Genomic DNA, 16,286 nt, shown 5'->3' on the forward strand with positions numbered 1-16,286 from the left:
TTTAGTTATTTTTATTTTTTTTGTTGTTTTTGTTGTATTTTTTACTTTTAAACTTCAAATTGAATTAAATCATTGAAACACTATTATTATTTATATTTTTTCATTAATCATAAATTCTAACTATTTGCTGTTGTTTTAAAGGTAAAAAAATTAGCTCTTATTTTTATTAATTCTAATTAGATAGCATTAGTTGATGAAAAATTTTTGATTATTACTAATTTTTTGATACCCCTAAGTATTTTTATTTTCTTCAAATAGGGCAACAATAATATATACCTTACTCAATTATAACTAATTTATCTTCTAATATAAAATAAATGATGAAAATATTATTTGTTTAAAAAATATTATTTATTATCTCTCATAAATTAATTTTACTTGATTGCTATAAATAGTAAAAATTAATTTTAGTTTTAAATTTAAAGTATACTCCAAATTAATTAATAAAAACAGTCTATTTATTTAATATTTTTTGAGTTATGAAAAGCCTCTATTAATTAATTAAGATTGTGTTGTAGACACTTTAAATAAAAAAATATTAGCCATTAGAAACATATTTTAACGATAGACGCTTTTAATAGTAGAAAATGCATTTAGAACCCATATTTTTAATAAAATCAAATTACTTTGTTTAATATGTTCAGTTTAACTTAGATATTTAGATGTTATCAATAAAACGAAAGAAAGCCTGTTCTACTTACTGAAATAGTAAGTTCAATTAAAAAGGGTTAAAAGGCGAAAGCCAAAACTTTTTTCTTAAAAAGAAATAAATAAATTTTTAGTTTTTAATTAGCAGAGATTTTCAGATTAAAATATTATTAGAGATCCATTTTATAAAGTGTTTTTAATTTCAAATTATTTAAATAAGATTGAATTATTTAATTATTTGGAATAATGACTTAAGAGTTAGTTTTATTCTTTAGTAAATGTAAATTTTAAAATGAATAGATTTTGCAAAATTTTACTAATAGAAAATATTCATTTTAAAATTCAATTTTTTTATTGATTAATGAATTAATAAATTATTAAATATGCTTTAAACGTTAAATATATTAAAATTATATTTATATCACTTTTAAATATTCAAATTATACTAATATGATTATTTTGCTATTAAATTCTTTCTCTTAACAAAAAATTTAGCTAACTTTTTAAAAATTATTAATTAAATGATTAATGTTTTTATTAAAAGAATTTTCAAGCAAAATATAGTATGTTTAATTTTAATAACTAATTTTCATATAATATTTTTATTAATCTTAATATTTTAAATGATATATTCCTTCCTACTTTTATAAAAATAATAATTCATTATTCCAAATGTTTGTTTTAAGATTAAAATAATTTATAAATTTGCCTGATTATAATTTTTTCATAAAATAAAAGCAAAATATTAATTAATTAATTCATTAAAAATACATTTATAAATAGAAAATTCAAATAGTGAATAATTTTTAATTAAATGAAAAGGTAATAAAATATTTATTTTTTAAACAAAAAGATATTTATAAAAATTATGGGAAGTTAAATAATTAATAATAGATAGGAATTCAATTTAATAATTTTAAAAATTAGTTGAAACTAACTAACTAATTAATTAATTAATTAATTTCAACTATTTATTTTAATTTAATAATTTTCATATTTTTAGTTATATAATTAGGTATAAATTTGTTTATATTAATTTGTACAATCAAATAGTCTCTTTTATTTTCTTAGGCCCAAATATCTTTTTTAATATTAATTTTTCAAGGAAGAACGAGATAAAAAAGGAGCTAATTACTATAATTAAAACATAGAGCATTATGATCCTATGCTCACTTAGACTGCTTGATATATCGAGAGCTGATATATTGTATTCAGGCATAATAATAGTAAGAAGTAAGTAGGGAGTAGAAATTACCAACCAAGGAAACAAAAAAATATTTTTAAAAATAGATTATTTAAAGGGATATGATATGTGATATACTATGCAAGATAGGTTATACAAGGGATTAATCATGAGGAAAATTACTGAGTTTAATTCACCAGACATGTTATAAGCTTTTAATCCGTTGCTTTCATCTAACTCAGTAGTAACTACATGCCAGCTTTAAGAAGTTATTACCCAATAACCCAAAAAGAAAGCTACTCCAAAAATAATAAATTAGCTGTACATTGATAAAGTGTTATATAAGCCATAAAACTTGTCATCTGGAACATAGGGTTGCAGTTTAGTTGGAGGTTTGCTGTAGGCAATAAAAGCAACTATAGGAATTCCAATCAAAAAGCCAAGATAAGTAAACTCCAAACTGCCAAAATTTTGGGCTTCTTATAATAGAATCATAACAGAAATATATTTCATAACATTTTGAGTGACAATATTTCTAAAAACTTCTATATTTATTGCCATAGTGCATCTACCTAATTAATATTTAAATATAAAATAATTAATTAGATCTTCATAATATTTATTAAAAATATAAAATTACCTTCTAATAATATTCTTTCTACACATTTAATAGACTAGCTCTTAGAAGAAAAAGGTGCTGAAAAGGCTGCATCGGCGCAGGCAAAAGAAATTCCTATGTCACCTAAGAAAAAAATTTTGATTAAATTTAAATGAGATTGATTAAATAATTAATATTTTACCTTATTTAATTGCTGCGCAATCATTAGCACCATCACCTATCATTCCTACTTTTATACCTGAATTTTACAGAGTTTCTATGATTATTCTTTTTTATTCTGGTCTCATTCTAGAAAAGATTTATGTCTTACAGATTAACTGCTAGAATAAATCATTGGGATATTAGCTTTTACTCCTCAAAGAAGATGTAAGACTCTTATTTTCTGAAACAATTGAATAATTAATGTCAGAAAGCTATTGTAAACTAATGCTACTCGCATTTCTCAGATTATCATAGAAATGATCTAAAACTTTTCCAGTTATTACAAATTACTCTTCTTAGCTTATTAATTATGTGATTGTTTGAATTTCAGATTAATTTTGGATTTGATAAGGTTTTATTTCTTCATTCTCAATCAGAGATAGATTTATTTATGAATTTTCTATGTCTATATAATAAACTTTTCTGTTTCCGTCTACTATTTAACACTCAATACCAGTTTATAAAGTTGTGAGAGGATTGTCACCCGAAATTATTTTGCATTCAATCTGAGCTTCTTTTAAGCTTTATATTGCTTCAGGAGTGTCTTCTTTGAGTTAGTTTTCTAAAATTAAAAATCCTAAAAACCTAAGATTTTATTCAAGTTCTTCTCTTGTAAGATCAATCGCTTCTTTCGAAGAGCTTAATTCCTTATAAGCCATAGCAATAAGTCTAAACCCTTTTAAAGAAAGCTTATTCTACATGTATTTAAAATTGCTTGGGATAGTAGATGATTAACACATATCACGAACTTTTTCTGGAGCGCCTTTTAAAAACAAATAGCTCTTTTATGCTTTTATATCATAAGCTACGCAAGACATAGATTACATTTCGGATGAAAATTCAAACATCTTCATTACTTACAACTCATTCTAAGTATTTGGGTGTGAGCTCTTAAATTTAATATTTATGTTATCTTAAACATTTTAAATTTAGTATCCTGAAAACTTAACCATCTCAATATCCAACATATCTCCAACAATTTCACCATTGATTAGGTAAGCTCCATGGCAAGTACTAAAAAGCTTATGCTAAATATCATTACATCTATTTTCTTCTTGCACCATTTACTTTGTAATCATTTAATCAAGGTTTTCATTGAAGTAGCCATATACATTCATTCCATTCTGTGTTAGAGTCCCAGTCTAATTTTTATATTTTTAAAAAATTTTAATTATTTATTTAACACATTTATAATTAAAATTAATTGTTATTGTTGTTGCTATTTATTTTTTTCTAAAAATTAAAGATAATTTGTGTGTTAAGGGAACTTTTTTTCAAATAAACAAATAAAAAAATTAATAATTGTAATAAAGTAAGTCTGAGAAATAAAATAACATTTTAGTTATTCAGTTTTAAATTATGATTTTAAATATATTTTTTGATTAAATTGATTGCTTTGAAATAATTATTTTTGATGATAAAGTAAGTGTATGATAATCTTTAGAAAAGCATTAATTTTTAGAAATTACTTTATCAAAGCACATGTGAGTAACTTTTCCTGAAATAAATGTCTTTTAAGGATCAATTCCGTAGATATGGTACAATCTTAGTCTCATCATAGCGAGTGTTTGACTTATAGCGGCAAAAATAGGGAGAAAAGGAGGAATAATCCATGTAACAGTATCAAAGAATCTATAAAAATAAAACTGTTATGGAAAATTTAAGACATACATTTGATAGATTCTACTAAAATAAACAATCAGAACAATAACAAGAAGTCCTATTTAGTTAAGCATTAATATTAAAATTTATGATAAATACTTTACTAAAATATCAATAACGATTAAAAGTATTTCAATTTACCAACTAAATAATACATAGCATTTAGGTAGTAATCGAATTTTAATGGCTTTGGATAGAGCACTGATCTCAAAATTTACCCTTTAAAAGATTAGAAGCCAACGCGTATAACTTTGGCAAGTACTTATTAATTTTAATCCTTCTTAGATTAAAATATCTCTGTGCCTTCATATAAGATGTATTTCTAATTAGATTAAAAATGATTAGTTTTATTTTCTCAAATATAAAATTGTAAGATTGGATCTATCTATCTATCTTTTCTATATTAATTATTTATTAAGAAGTTTAAATTATTAGTTTACATTGAAATTTTTTGAGTAAGAAAACTTTTAATTTTAGGATGGCAAAGGATACTTTGGTATTGGTAGAGACTCTCCGGTTAGAGTTACTTCATTAAGCAATGCTTCTCCACAAATAAGAATACAGTCACACGGAAGGACTTATTTATCCTGTAAAACTATAATATCTCCAACAGCTAATTCTTTGGTTAGTATTTATTAGGCTTCACCTTCATCACCAGGAATGTAATCGCCTTTATTTTAATAAGAAAGTATATAAATATAAAGCTTTTTTTCTAAAAAAGATAACTAATAAAATAGAAAAGCTCAAAAAATATTTTAAAATAATTCAATTGATAAAATTAATATGTTATGATTTGCAAATAGACTTTTAGTTTTTTCAAATTATTAAGAAATTGAAAATGAAGTAAACTAAAATATCTCAGAATAGTTAGATAGATAGATAGTTTGATAGATAAGGTTTATAAATGATGAATATATACGGATCATTTAACTATGAATGATTTAAGGTTTATTGAAATTCGTGATGGCATTTATCTGTCTAGTTTATGCTGAATAGAATAAAATAGGAGTATTAAAATTACAAGGTAGTTAAGAAGTACTTTTTCTTAGAACAGTTAGGTTGTCGTTTATATGAGCCATTTATTATAGTTTTTTAAGCGAGATTCTCATCATAATGTAATTCAGACAAGTGACAGCAAAAGAAACACTAAAAATCATAATAGAAAACTAGATATAGGTCTCGAATATCCATAATAACATACTAATATATTGTAAAAAGTAGAAGGGTGATGTCATTTCTTTAAACAGATATGAAGGCAAAGAAGGGATATCAATGACTCTTTCACATTTACCATAATGCTATTAATTGTCATGAACCTAATTCTTATCTAAAAAGTTCTATTATCTTAACTAATTGAAGTCCATTTCAATAACAGGAAATTCTAAAGCTTGAAAGTATCTTAAACCTTTTTACTCATAGTAGACATATCTTAGCATTCTATTCTAAAAGCAGAAAGCCTTATCATAAGACTAATCATCTTTCTAATTTGCTTTTAAATCATTATTTTCGAGATTCTAAAAGACTAGAGTTTTATCAGAATTAAGCACTAATACATGAGTGCAATCTTAAATTTTGTAAACTTCTTTGTAAAGAAAAGTTTTTCTCAGTTTGAAAAACCATCTTAGTAAAAGAAGGAATATTCCGCAAGTGATGATTGAAAGGAAAACTGCTAAAACGAGCTTTAATTTTTTGATTCTCAGCAGGGTAATGCCCTCAATTACACACTCACCTTCTATATTTGATTATTTAATAGATATATTTGAACTATCATAGTTGGTTATCAATGCATCTCGCAAATTGTCATTCATCTATGCTTAAAATGATCTTTCTTTACTTTATTTATTATTTTTAAATTATATGAATATAATATGATAAAATCAAAAATCTTTTACAACTTTTGATGTGATTTTCTTTATACCAAAATTAAATAAATAAGAAATTTACATAAGAAATTATAAATATTATCTTTCATTGATTATTTAAAATTTTATGTATAAGACATAAATGAAAAATTGGTATGATTGATAGATAGATAGTCAAATCTTGAAAAGAAACTATAATTATTATAAAAATTCATTTAATTTCTTTGAAAAAATATTCATGTTAATCACTGAACAAATTTTCAGCATTTCTTACTGTCCGTGCTTACTACAATTAACTAATTTATTATAAATAAACATAAAATAAATTATTTTTTGGCATTACCATATTAGATTGCTGTGTTTTTTCATAGTAAATTGATAAAGATGTTATTTAAATATAAACATGTTACCTACATTTATTCCTTTATAAACTTAACTTTTAAGTATCCATAATTATTAAAAATGCATCTTCATATATTTTGAAAAAAAAAGAAAGAAGATTTATATTTTAATAAATAGTAAATTAAAATAGTATCAAAATAATGAAATGTTTGGAAACTCAGTTTATCAGAGAATTAATTGTAATAAATTTTCCAATCAAGTCAGCTTGAAACATCAATTGATGAGCAGACAAAATTGAATTTAAAAACAAAAACTTAAATAAAAAATTGTTTTTAATTATGATCAAATTTTTATAAGATTATTAGATTTTGTATTTTAGCAAATGAGATATTATTCTATTTAGAATAAAAAAGTAATTTATTCATTCTTTGTTGATAGAGTTGTTTATAAAAGACCAAAATTAATTAAAATCATGAATTTCTTCAAAATGCTAATAAAAAAGAAGAGAAATTCATTTAACAAAAAATAAGAATAAGAGGAGTTTTATTGATTGAAAAAAAAATATTTCATCATTCTAACTAAAATGAAATCTTTTTTCGTTTTTGTATTAGGATTCTTTGATTTATAATATTTTAAAAGAAATCTTTTAGCTTTCTCATAATAGTTTTTAAATCGACTCTAGTTGCAGTTCTTTTTATATTATTTTTTAATTATATTTTAAAGGATTTTAGTAATTTGATACAATGATCAGTAATTGAAAACACAGTTTTTTTTATAACATTGTTGTATTTGTATTGATTAAGAATGCTTATAAAATAGATATTATTAATTCTTATGTTTTAAGTTAATTTAATTCTTATAAGCATATAAAATAAATAATAAAATAAATTCCCCCATTTACATAAAATTCCATATCTTCTTTGTTTATATTAATTAAAATCATAAATTTAAATAATAATATTCTTCTTTTCAAATCTGATTGATCTAACTTCATTTTTAATTAAGTTAACTTCATTAAATTTGATTTAGATATTGAGAGACTTGAATATCTTATCTTAATAGCTTTAGCTTCTATGGTATTTATCATATATTTGATAGTAGCTTGTTTTCTGCCTATTTCATATTATCCTTAAAAGATATTTTAAAATATGATTCTTTAATGTATCAGTGCTGATTTCCAAGTTTAAACTACTGTAATTCCTCGTTAACAAGATCTGTCTGAATTCCGAGAAATCACTAAAATTAAGCGTTTTTTTGAGTTAAAAAATTTTGGGGGGGTTAATATAATTTTGGGTGAATTAATGAGAACTAACAGTATAAAATAAATTATTTTATTTTTTGTTTAAATAATATGTATTTTATTATATTAAATTAATTTGACTTAGTAGAATAATTTCATTTTTCAAACAAACAACCCCAACAAAAATAAATTGAGTTAATTTCATAATAAAATATAAAATTGGAACAAAAAAATATAATTTCAAAAGCTTCAATCATTTTTTATTCTTGATCAAAATTTAATTTCATCTAACAACAAAAAAAAATCATAAACCATTCTTGATATGTGTTTAACTAAATAATTTAAAAAATTTTTTAAATTAAGATATTGATTTTATTTCTTTTAATTTATTTCAATTGTGAAAATTGTAAAAATTTGTAAGATTACTAAATCTATTATTTTAATGTATCAATTTAATATTATTACTAAGAGTAAATAATTTATTTTAAACTCTTTTATTTTTTCTTTTAGTTGTTTTAATTATTTATCAATTAAATTATTTTTACAAAGTTATTATATTAGCTCGTATAAAATAAATAATTTTTTTCATAGAATAATATTTGCAGATAAGTCATAAGAAACTAACTGCAAAGCTTTTAAATAAAATAAAATACATATAAAATGTTTGTAAAGCTACTTATTAGATAGATTTTTTTTGATAATTTTAAAAAGCAATATTTTAAATGAATAGATTAATATACATAGTAAGAGATTTATGATTATTATTTTATAAAATTGATTTCTGGTTATTTTAAAGAAAAATCGATTATTTTAAATTATAAAAAATAAATATCGAAAGAATATATTTTTATTTTTAGTTTTCAAAAAAATAATTGGCATTTATTAAATATTCTCTCTAATTTTAGAATTTTTAAGCTGTAATTTTTAAAAATAATTCCTTAGAAAAATTTTTAATTTTTAAGTGAATTCTATCATTTTATAATCTATTTATTTAAATAAATATTTAGCAAACCTTGATTCATATTAAAAAATATATTGATTAATTCACTTTTCAGGTTGTGGAAAAAATAATAAAAACTTAAATTAATTATTACTGTAATTAGGTACTTTTTTTGAATAAAAGTAGATATGAAAACTAAGATTTATCTCATTTATTTATTTATATAGATTAGCTATAATCAACAAAATTTTATTAGTGTTTCATATCAAAATATTATTTATTTGTTTGTTAATTCAATTTTTCATTGAAAATTAGATAGATTTCTTTCTAAATAAGGAATTTTTTTATTCATCTTTTGAATAAAAAATTGAAGAAAAAAAATATATATTTGATCATTATATTTTTTGATTTTTTTAATACTTTCAAAATGAATGAATTCTAAAAATATAAGATAGATAATATTTTGATTGAGGAAAAATATTGGATGATCATAAATTAAATGTAAATACATAGTCAAACGTGATTGATATACATTCGAATATTTACAAAATAATTTATTTTTTTGAGTTGTATTAAATTTAAAAATCAGAAGAGTAAAGCGAAAGCAGCTAAGAAGAAAGCTGATAAGGCCAAAAGAGAACCATTAAGACCTTGAACGCAAGTAGTGTATCCATTAACATAAGCGGCAGCAGTGGTATCACTGGTAGTAGTGGAATCAGCATTAAAAGTAGTAGCACAACCTTTAACACAGGTTAAATAGGCACTGTAACTACCGTTGTTGCCTGAGCAACCAATGCAAGTAGTATAAGTACTTAAAGCATTAGTGCAAGTGGTGAGAGCACAAGAGGGTGTCTTCAAAGCAGTAATACAAGTAGCGAAAGTTTAAGCAGCAGATTAGCTGGCCCAAGAGGGACTATCGCAGTGGACAACAGTCAAAGCAATAATTGCAAATAAGGCGAAGGCTTTCATTTTAATTTATTTTTTGATTTTAGTTATTTGATATGTAATTTTTTATTTTTAATTTATTCATTTATAATTTTTTGAAATCTTCTAAAGATTTAAAACAAGTTAATTTTTAATTTCGAATAGTGATCAATCAGCAGCGAAATACATTTGAAGATCTATTAATATTGGAATTAAATAGGGGGTAAATTTAAAAGGCTCTGAATTTGATTCCTTACTTAGATTATCTCAAAATAAAAGAATAGTTGATTACCTTATTTCTAAACTTTCTTCAATTTTTCTAAACATAATCAATAAATAAGTTGCAATCTTTTAAAGCTGATAGGAAAAATAAACCAAATTACAACTAAAAAAGCCTTATATAAAATATTTTAGTTTGAATATAATCTTTTCCTACATCTGTGTATTATTTTAAACCGATTTGCCTATAAAAGTGATAAAATATTTACTTTAGTACCACTTTTTTATTTTATTGATTTTGACAATATCTGCTTTTTATGGATATTCAATAAAAATAAATAGAATGGCAGTATTTTTTATTCTGGTTTCAGGTTATTTATAAATAAACAAGTTAGAAATAAGCATATAATTGTTACAATTTAGATGAGAGATTGTAGTGAAGGAGGGAAAAAACATACATATTTTTATAAAGTAAAAAATGAAACTATAAATCGTCGCTTATTTCTTTTATATATTTTGCAGTTATAAATAAAAATCTTTCATATCGATATAGATAGTCACTGCTTTCAGATACAAAACTAATCAATATAAAAGAAAAAAAAAGTTCGAACTATATATAGTTCATGTTAGTTAAATATTTTACAGAAATACTTTTGTCTCAATTATTTTTTGAAAATATTTTAACGATGAATACAAAAAATAACTTCTATTGAAAAATCTGTGGATGAATGGGAGACAATTAGAAAATATTGTTAAAGACAATGTGTAAATTTTAAGAAAAATTTTTAATTAATAAAAGCTTTGATCTCAATTGAAATCAGGTAATTGCTTAGAGTTGATTTAATTAATCTTAAATATATCTATATTCCAATCAAATAAATTTATTTATTTACCCATTGATATTTTAAAGTTACAAATTACAAAGGTAGAAAAGAGGAGGATTTTAATTTTTGTTTGTTTAGTCTCCTTTTTCCAAAATAAATAATTTTTTACAAAACCAATTGAAAAAAGCAATTCATATCTTAAGATGGGATTTTAAATTATTATTTTGTAGCAATTTTTCCATAGGTTTAAAAATATTTTATATGGATTTATTTAGGATATAATTCAAACTTCTTCAAATTAGTATCTTAAAACTTTTAAAAAGCAAAGAATTTTACCTTACAATTTGATAAAAATTAAATTTGTATATAGAAAGAAGAAAGAAAGAAAGAAAGAAAGAAGATAATCCAAACAATATTATTATCGAGTGTAAATGTTCAAAATATTATATTCAATTTTAAGGAAACGTTGTGGTTTTTAATTATATTTAGATTTGGGGAAAATTAGAAATTCAATATTTATCATTCTCTATATTAATCTTACTTGTTTCTATTATTGAAATGATTAAAAATTTAGGATATACTATACTTCTCTTTAATTAATATTTTGTATATATATAGAATTGAGGTAGTTAAGAGGTTTTATGTTTTTTTGAATAAAGAGAAAGTGCAATTATTTTTAATTGAATAGATAGAGTGAATTTAATTACTGTTTTTCATTTAAAATAAAGTTAAGCCTAACTTTTATTCAAAGGAGAAAATTTTCTTACTGCTTTTGCAAGCAAGTTGTATAAAATTATTTTTAGAATGCATAAAATAGAAATAATAAATAGAAGGAATATAAATTATGATAAAAATGCTAGTTTATTTACCATTTCTATTTATTAAATATAATAAAAATTTAAATAAATTTAAATAATTAAAAAGAAAGTAACTAACTGTTTTTGAGTATTATTAATATTTCTATTAGAAAATTAGTATATAAAAAGGAATAAATAAAATTATAGCAATAATAAATAATTCTTATAATTGAATAAATTTATAAAAATGAACAAAGGACATCAAAACAAACTAATATTATATCTAAAAATTGAATTTCTTTCATATTTTACATTATAAAAATGAAAAACTAAATTTATGTATTCATATTTTTATGTTTAATTTTTCATGCTTTCAATCATTCCTCAAAACAGGTAAATTTTATTATCAAAATTTATTAAAAAACAAACATGAATTTATTTAATTCGTCATCTTGCCAATCACACTTTTTTCATCAAATTTTAATATTTATTTATTAATAATAATCATCACTAAAGTTTTAATTTATTGATCCAATATGATTCGTTTCATATCTTTATTTATGAATATACATTCAAATAAACAATTCAATAAATATAAAGAGATGATAATCATTTTATTTTTGATACAATTTTAGTTGAAAATCAGTTTATCGCTTAACTCCTCCAACTTGAAAAGTCTACTAAAATAATCTTTATTAAAAAAATAAATAAAATAATAATAGAATTTATTTATAAATTTTTTTTATAGAATAGAACATATTTTATTAATAAAAGTAATTAAAATACTCATTTTCTTAGTTACAATTTACTCAAAATATAATAAAGATTACAAAATTCTTGTTAAAAGAAAAAGACATTTGTACAATAATTAAATTTAATCTAAAGTAACCTAATCTTTTAATAATCTTGTAAATTAACCATAAAGTGGTCATGATATGCAAGTAACAATTTTTATTCTAATTAAATCGATTTTTAGATATAAATTGACACTTTATCAGCTTTTGTAAAGTAACTTTTTTCTTTTTCTTTATATTGATAAAATGAAGGAATGTGAAAAATAATTTAATTCAGGAAATTCTTCGAGATAATGTGGCTATTACCTTAAATGAAGTAAAAACAAACAAAAAAATATTATAAAAAATTAATAGTTATGATATATTAGAGTTTTTTATATCCTTATTAGCATTAATTAAATCAAATAATATAAATTAATATGTTCTTCGAAATATAATTGTATGAAAATTAAAATTAGAAAATGTAGAAACATAGACGCTTTATAAAATAATCCCATCTAAGCTTATTTTAATTAATTACATGTTAAAATTAGGCTTTTCAAAAATGTATTTTTTCTTCAATGTTTGAGTCAAAATCGATTAATAAATGAGTCCTTTTCATTCAGATTGGTTTACAGTTTACTAAAATGAAAACTGGATTTAAAAACAATTTCAAAAAGAGATCAAGTTGTAATTAATTTTATTGGAAAAATAAATATAAATTTTCGAAATTAAATTTTTATCCTGAAATTAATTAATCTTTCTATATTTTGCTCGAAATATAATTTTTTACAAAAAGATAAATTGTGATTTTTTGGTAGTGGTTACAAGTTATTCAATTTTTTTTCTCTAAAGATGATTTGATATTTTTTCTTTCTCTTCATAAATATTCTATATAATTATTACTAGAAAGATACGGAGAAAAAAATTAATTCAATTCACAATAAATTGCACTGAAAATTATAGCACCTATTAACATAAAAAAAGGTTAACAATATGGCAGGAAGTTTCTTATCATATTAAATTTATTTTGTAATATCTTTATTATAGAAACAAAGATTAAAATAAATAAAATATGAATTAAATTTGTTATAATTATTATTTTAAATGCACAACTCAATAAAATTTCTATTTTTATCATGTCAATTTAATAAATAAATACTTTAATTACTCCAAAAATTTATATTTAAAACTCTATTGTGAAAATGCTTTCTTGTTGCATTTTTCAATTTAATAAAAAATATTGCCAAATAAGATAGGCCTGAATATTGGAGTAATAACAGTCTAATTGCTCTCAATTATTTTTATAAATACTTTTTGGTAATACTATGCATGGCATATTTGTTTTTAAGATTAAATACTCTTTTCTACAAGGATTTCATTTTCAAGCTCTTATGAAACTTTTAATTTAATATTTGAAATCTATCCAGACTACATAAAAAAAATTAATTAATTTAGCTCGATATTATATTAGTTTTTCTCATTTTAAAGACAATTTTATTTTTTTTATAACATTCAAACATAAAAATACATTTTCAACATGAATAAGGAAATGATTTTAATCTTATTTGATAAGGCATTCAATCTTCATTAAATTATTTTTACTTTCTAATTTATAGTTATAGAAGGATTTTTTTTATGATCAGATTTGATTAGTATATTCTTTGGTCTCAATTACCTTTTAATTAATAACACTTTTTTAGCCTTAATTAGTCTAACCTTACTTTCACAAAATCGAAATACTTTTTGAAAGATATTTTTGTTACAGACTTAAATTTTAAATATGATTTTATAATTTAAAAGTTTTCTATGAATTAATGTTAGTACTTCAGAAACTAAAAAGAATATTCAAAAATTGAATAGTATATTTATGAATAATACTTCTATAGTAAAATAAAAGATTATTAATAAATATGCTTATCGGGATATTTATATCTTGAGAAAAAGTAAAAATTGAGAAAATGAAAGTATCTTTTTATTTAAAATTGAAAAATTTGCTTTCGATAATATTTAATTGTCGATTTTATACCTTAATTTTTAGAAAATAGTTCAGAAAAGAAATAAAAAAGATAAAGTTTTTATATAAAATTGTATGTTAATAAAAATTGATAAGAAAAAACTTTTTATAAAACTAGAAAAAATTAAGGAAATTAAATGATTAAATTAAAAATTACATCAAAAGAAAAGTAAACATTTATTGATTTCTATGTAATCAAATAGATATTTTTTCAATGCAAAATTTATATAAAGATTGCCAAATTTATCTTAAAACGTTTTCTGTAAAAATAATAATTTATAAACATAAAATTAATCTTATGTCCAATTTAAAGCTAAACTGATTCAGTTATTTAGTAATTCAATTTATTTTAGCCAAATAATTATTTGATGTTTACACTTCATTCTAAATTAATTTATTGTATTTGAAATATGGAATGGCCAATTTATTACTCATTAAAATTTACATTAATTATTTAAGATTACTTAAATAGAAAAATAGAGGCAAGTTAATAACTAAATTTATTATTATTATTTGTTTTTGTAAAATCAAAAAAGAAAAATTATTAATTTTTTTCTTTTAAATTTTCATTAATTTCTTTTAAAGCTAAAATTATCTAAACAGAATATTCTTTCATATTAAATTAGTTATAATAATTTATAGTCCTTTTTGTTGATGAAATTTAATAAAATTAAATTAAATTCAATTTAATCTAGTATAAATCATACAATTCTAACTCGTTTTATATCTTAAACTTTTAAAATTTCATCAATCAACACATACATATTTTTATTTAAAAATAATTTATTTTAATTTTATCTTTAATTTATTTGACATAATTAATATTTGAAAAGTTTCAATCTTTAATAGTAGTTTTGAAGCAAATTATTTTCTTTTTATTTTAAAATTTAAAAAAACTGAATTAATTTTAATAATATTAAATATATTAATCATACGAAGTTTCAAAAATTAAAGCGATACACAAAGAATATATCAATTATATTCATCCATCTTTTCATTGAAAAATTTTCAAATTCAATTTACTAAATGCCTTTAAAATAATATTTATGGTTACCTTAAGATAAAAAAATATTAATAAAATAATAGGATTCTCATTTATTTTAATATTGATTTTTTTTAAGACTCTTACCTCTTACCTCGCAACACGTTCGTTTCCCTTAATATGGGGGTTTTACGGTAAGTAAACTTTTTTAATTGTCTCATAATTAGATAATTTTTTTTATGAAGTTAATTATAATACAAAATACTAGTGCACCTAAAAATAAATTTTGATTTAATTATTTAAAAATAAGATATAAAGTTTATCCTAGTTTTCTAGATTAAAATCTATCAAAATATAAATTTTTATGTTTTATTAGTTCGTTATTTAGCTTTTAATAAAATACATAAAATATTATTTCCTCAGTGTGTACGTTAAAGCAAAATTAGTTTTTAAATCAAATCAAAAATAGTAAATTAAACATTTAAAATTTATCAAACAGATAATCTAAATATCATATAAAAATAAATGAATAATTTTATGTTTATCAATCATTTTAATGAAATTTAATAATAATTTTACAAATTTTTGTTTTGAAATAAAAGAAAATAAATAATATCTCTAATTAAGGTGAATTTTTCCAAAAATTATTAACTATCCCTTTAATTAAATTTAAAAATTACATTTTAATTGATTGTTTCTATTGTGCCATTTTTAAAACATTTTATATAAAATATTTATTTATAAACTTAATAATTGCATAAAACAGAAATTATTGTGGTCTTATTGCTTCATTTTTTTATTAACCAATAATTTTGAATTTTGGGAAATATTTGATTTTTATATAACTTTTTTACATTGTTTCTTCCTAAACATATTTATTGGGAAGAAGAATAGAAATGTAGAGAGAAATTTCAAAGAGAATAATAAAATTTTAATAAAAAAATAATTAAATAAATAAAATTATGGATCCTCTAAAATAGTTTAATTCTTTTTCCAAAAGATTACCACACGACAAAGAAATGGATATACAAAAACACAGAGAGAATAATTTCA

At 20.8% G+C, this 16,286-nt stretch overlaps 2 protein-coding genes across 2 annotated transcripts; both read right to left on the reverse strand. All coding sequences in view use genetic code 6, as the record gives it.

Moving 5' to 3' along the window:
• Window positions 1–1,693: 1,693 nt before the first annotated feature.
• On the reverse strand, window positions 1,694–6,121 carry TTHERM_00201720 (E1-E2 ATPase family protein; the record flags this gene model as incomplete). Its single annotated transcript, XM_001007056.2, has 7 exons — window positions 1,694–2,403; window positions 2,472–2,573; window positions 2,632–3,793; window positions 4,121–4,371; window positions 4,455–4,635; window positions 4,754–4,983; window positions 5,335–6,121. 7 exons carry the CDS (start codon window positions 6,119–6,121, stop codon window positions 1,694–1,696), a joined length of 3,423 nt encoding a protein of 1,140 aa, XP_001007056.2.
• A 3,161-nt stretch (window positions 6,122–9,282) lies between these two features.
• TTHERM_00201730 (transmembrane protein, putative) lies at window positions 9,283–9,666 on the reverse strand (the record flags this gene model as incomplete). Its single annotated transcript, XM_001007057.1, has 1 exon — window positions 9,283–9,666. One exon carries the CDS (start codon window positions 9,664–9,666, stop codon window positions 9,283–9,285), a length of 384 nt encoding a protein of 127 aa, XP_001007057.1.
• Between the last annotated feature and the right edge of the window lie 6,620 nt (window positions 9,667–16,286).

Source organism: Tetrahymena thermophila (assembly GCF_000189635.1).
Source record: "Tetrahymena thermophila SB210 genomic scaffold scf_8254815, whole genome shotgun sequence".
Taxonomy (NCBI): Eukaryota; Ciliophora; class Oligohymenophorea; order Hymenostomatida; family Tetrahymenidae; genus Tetrahymena; species Tetrahymena thermophila.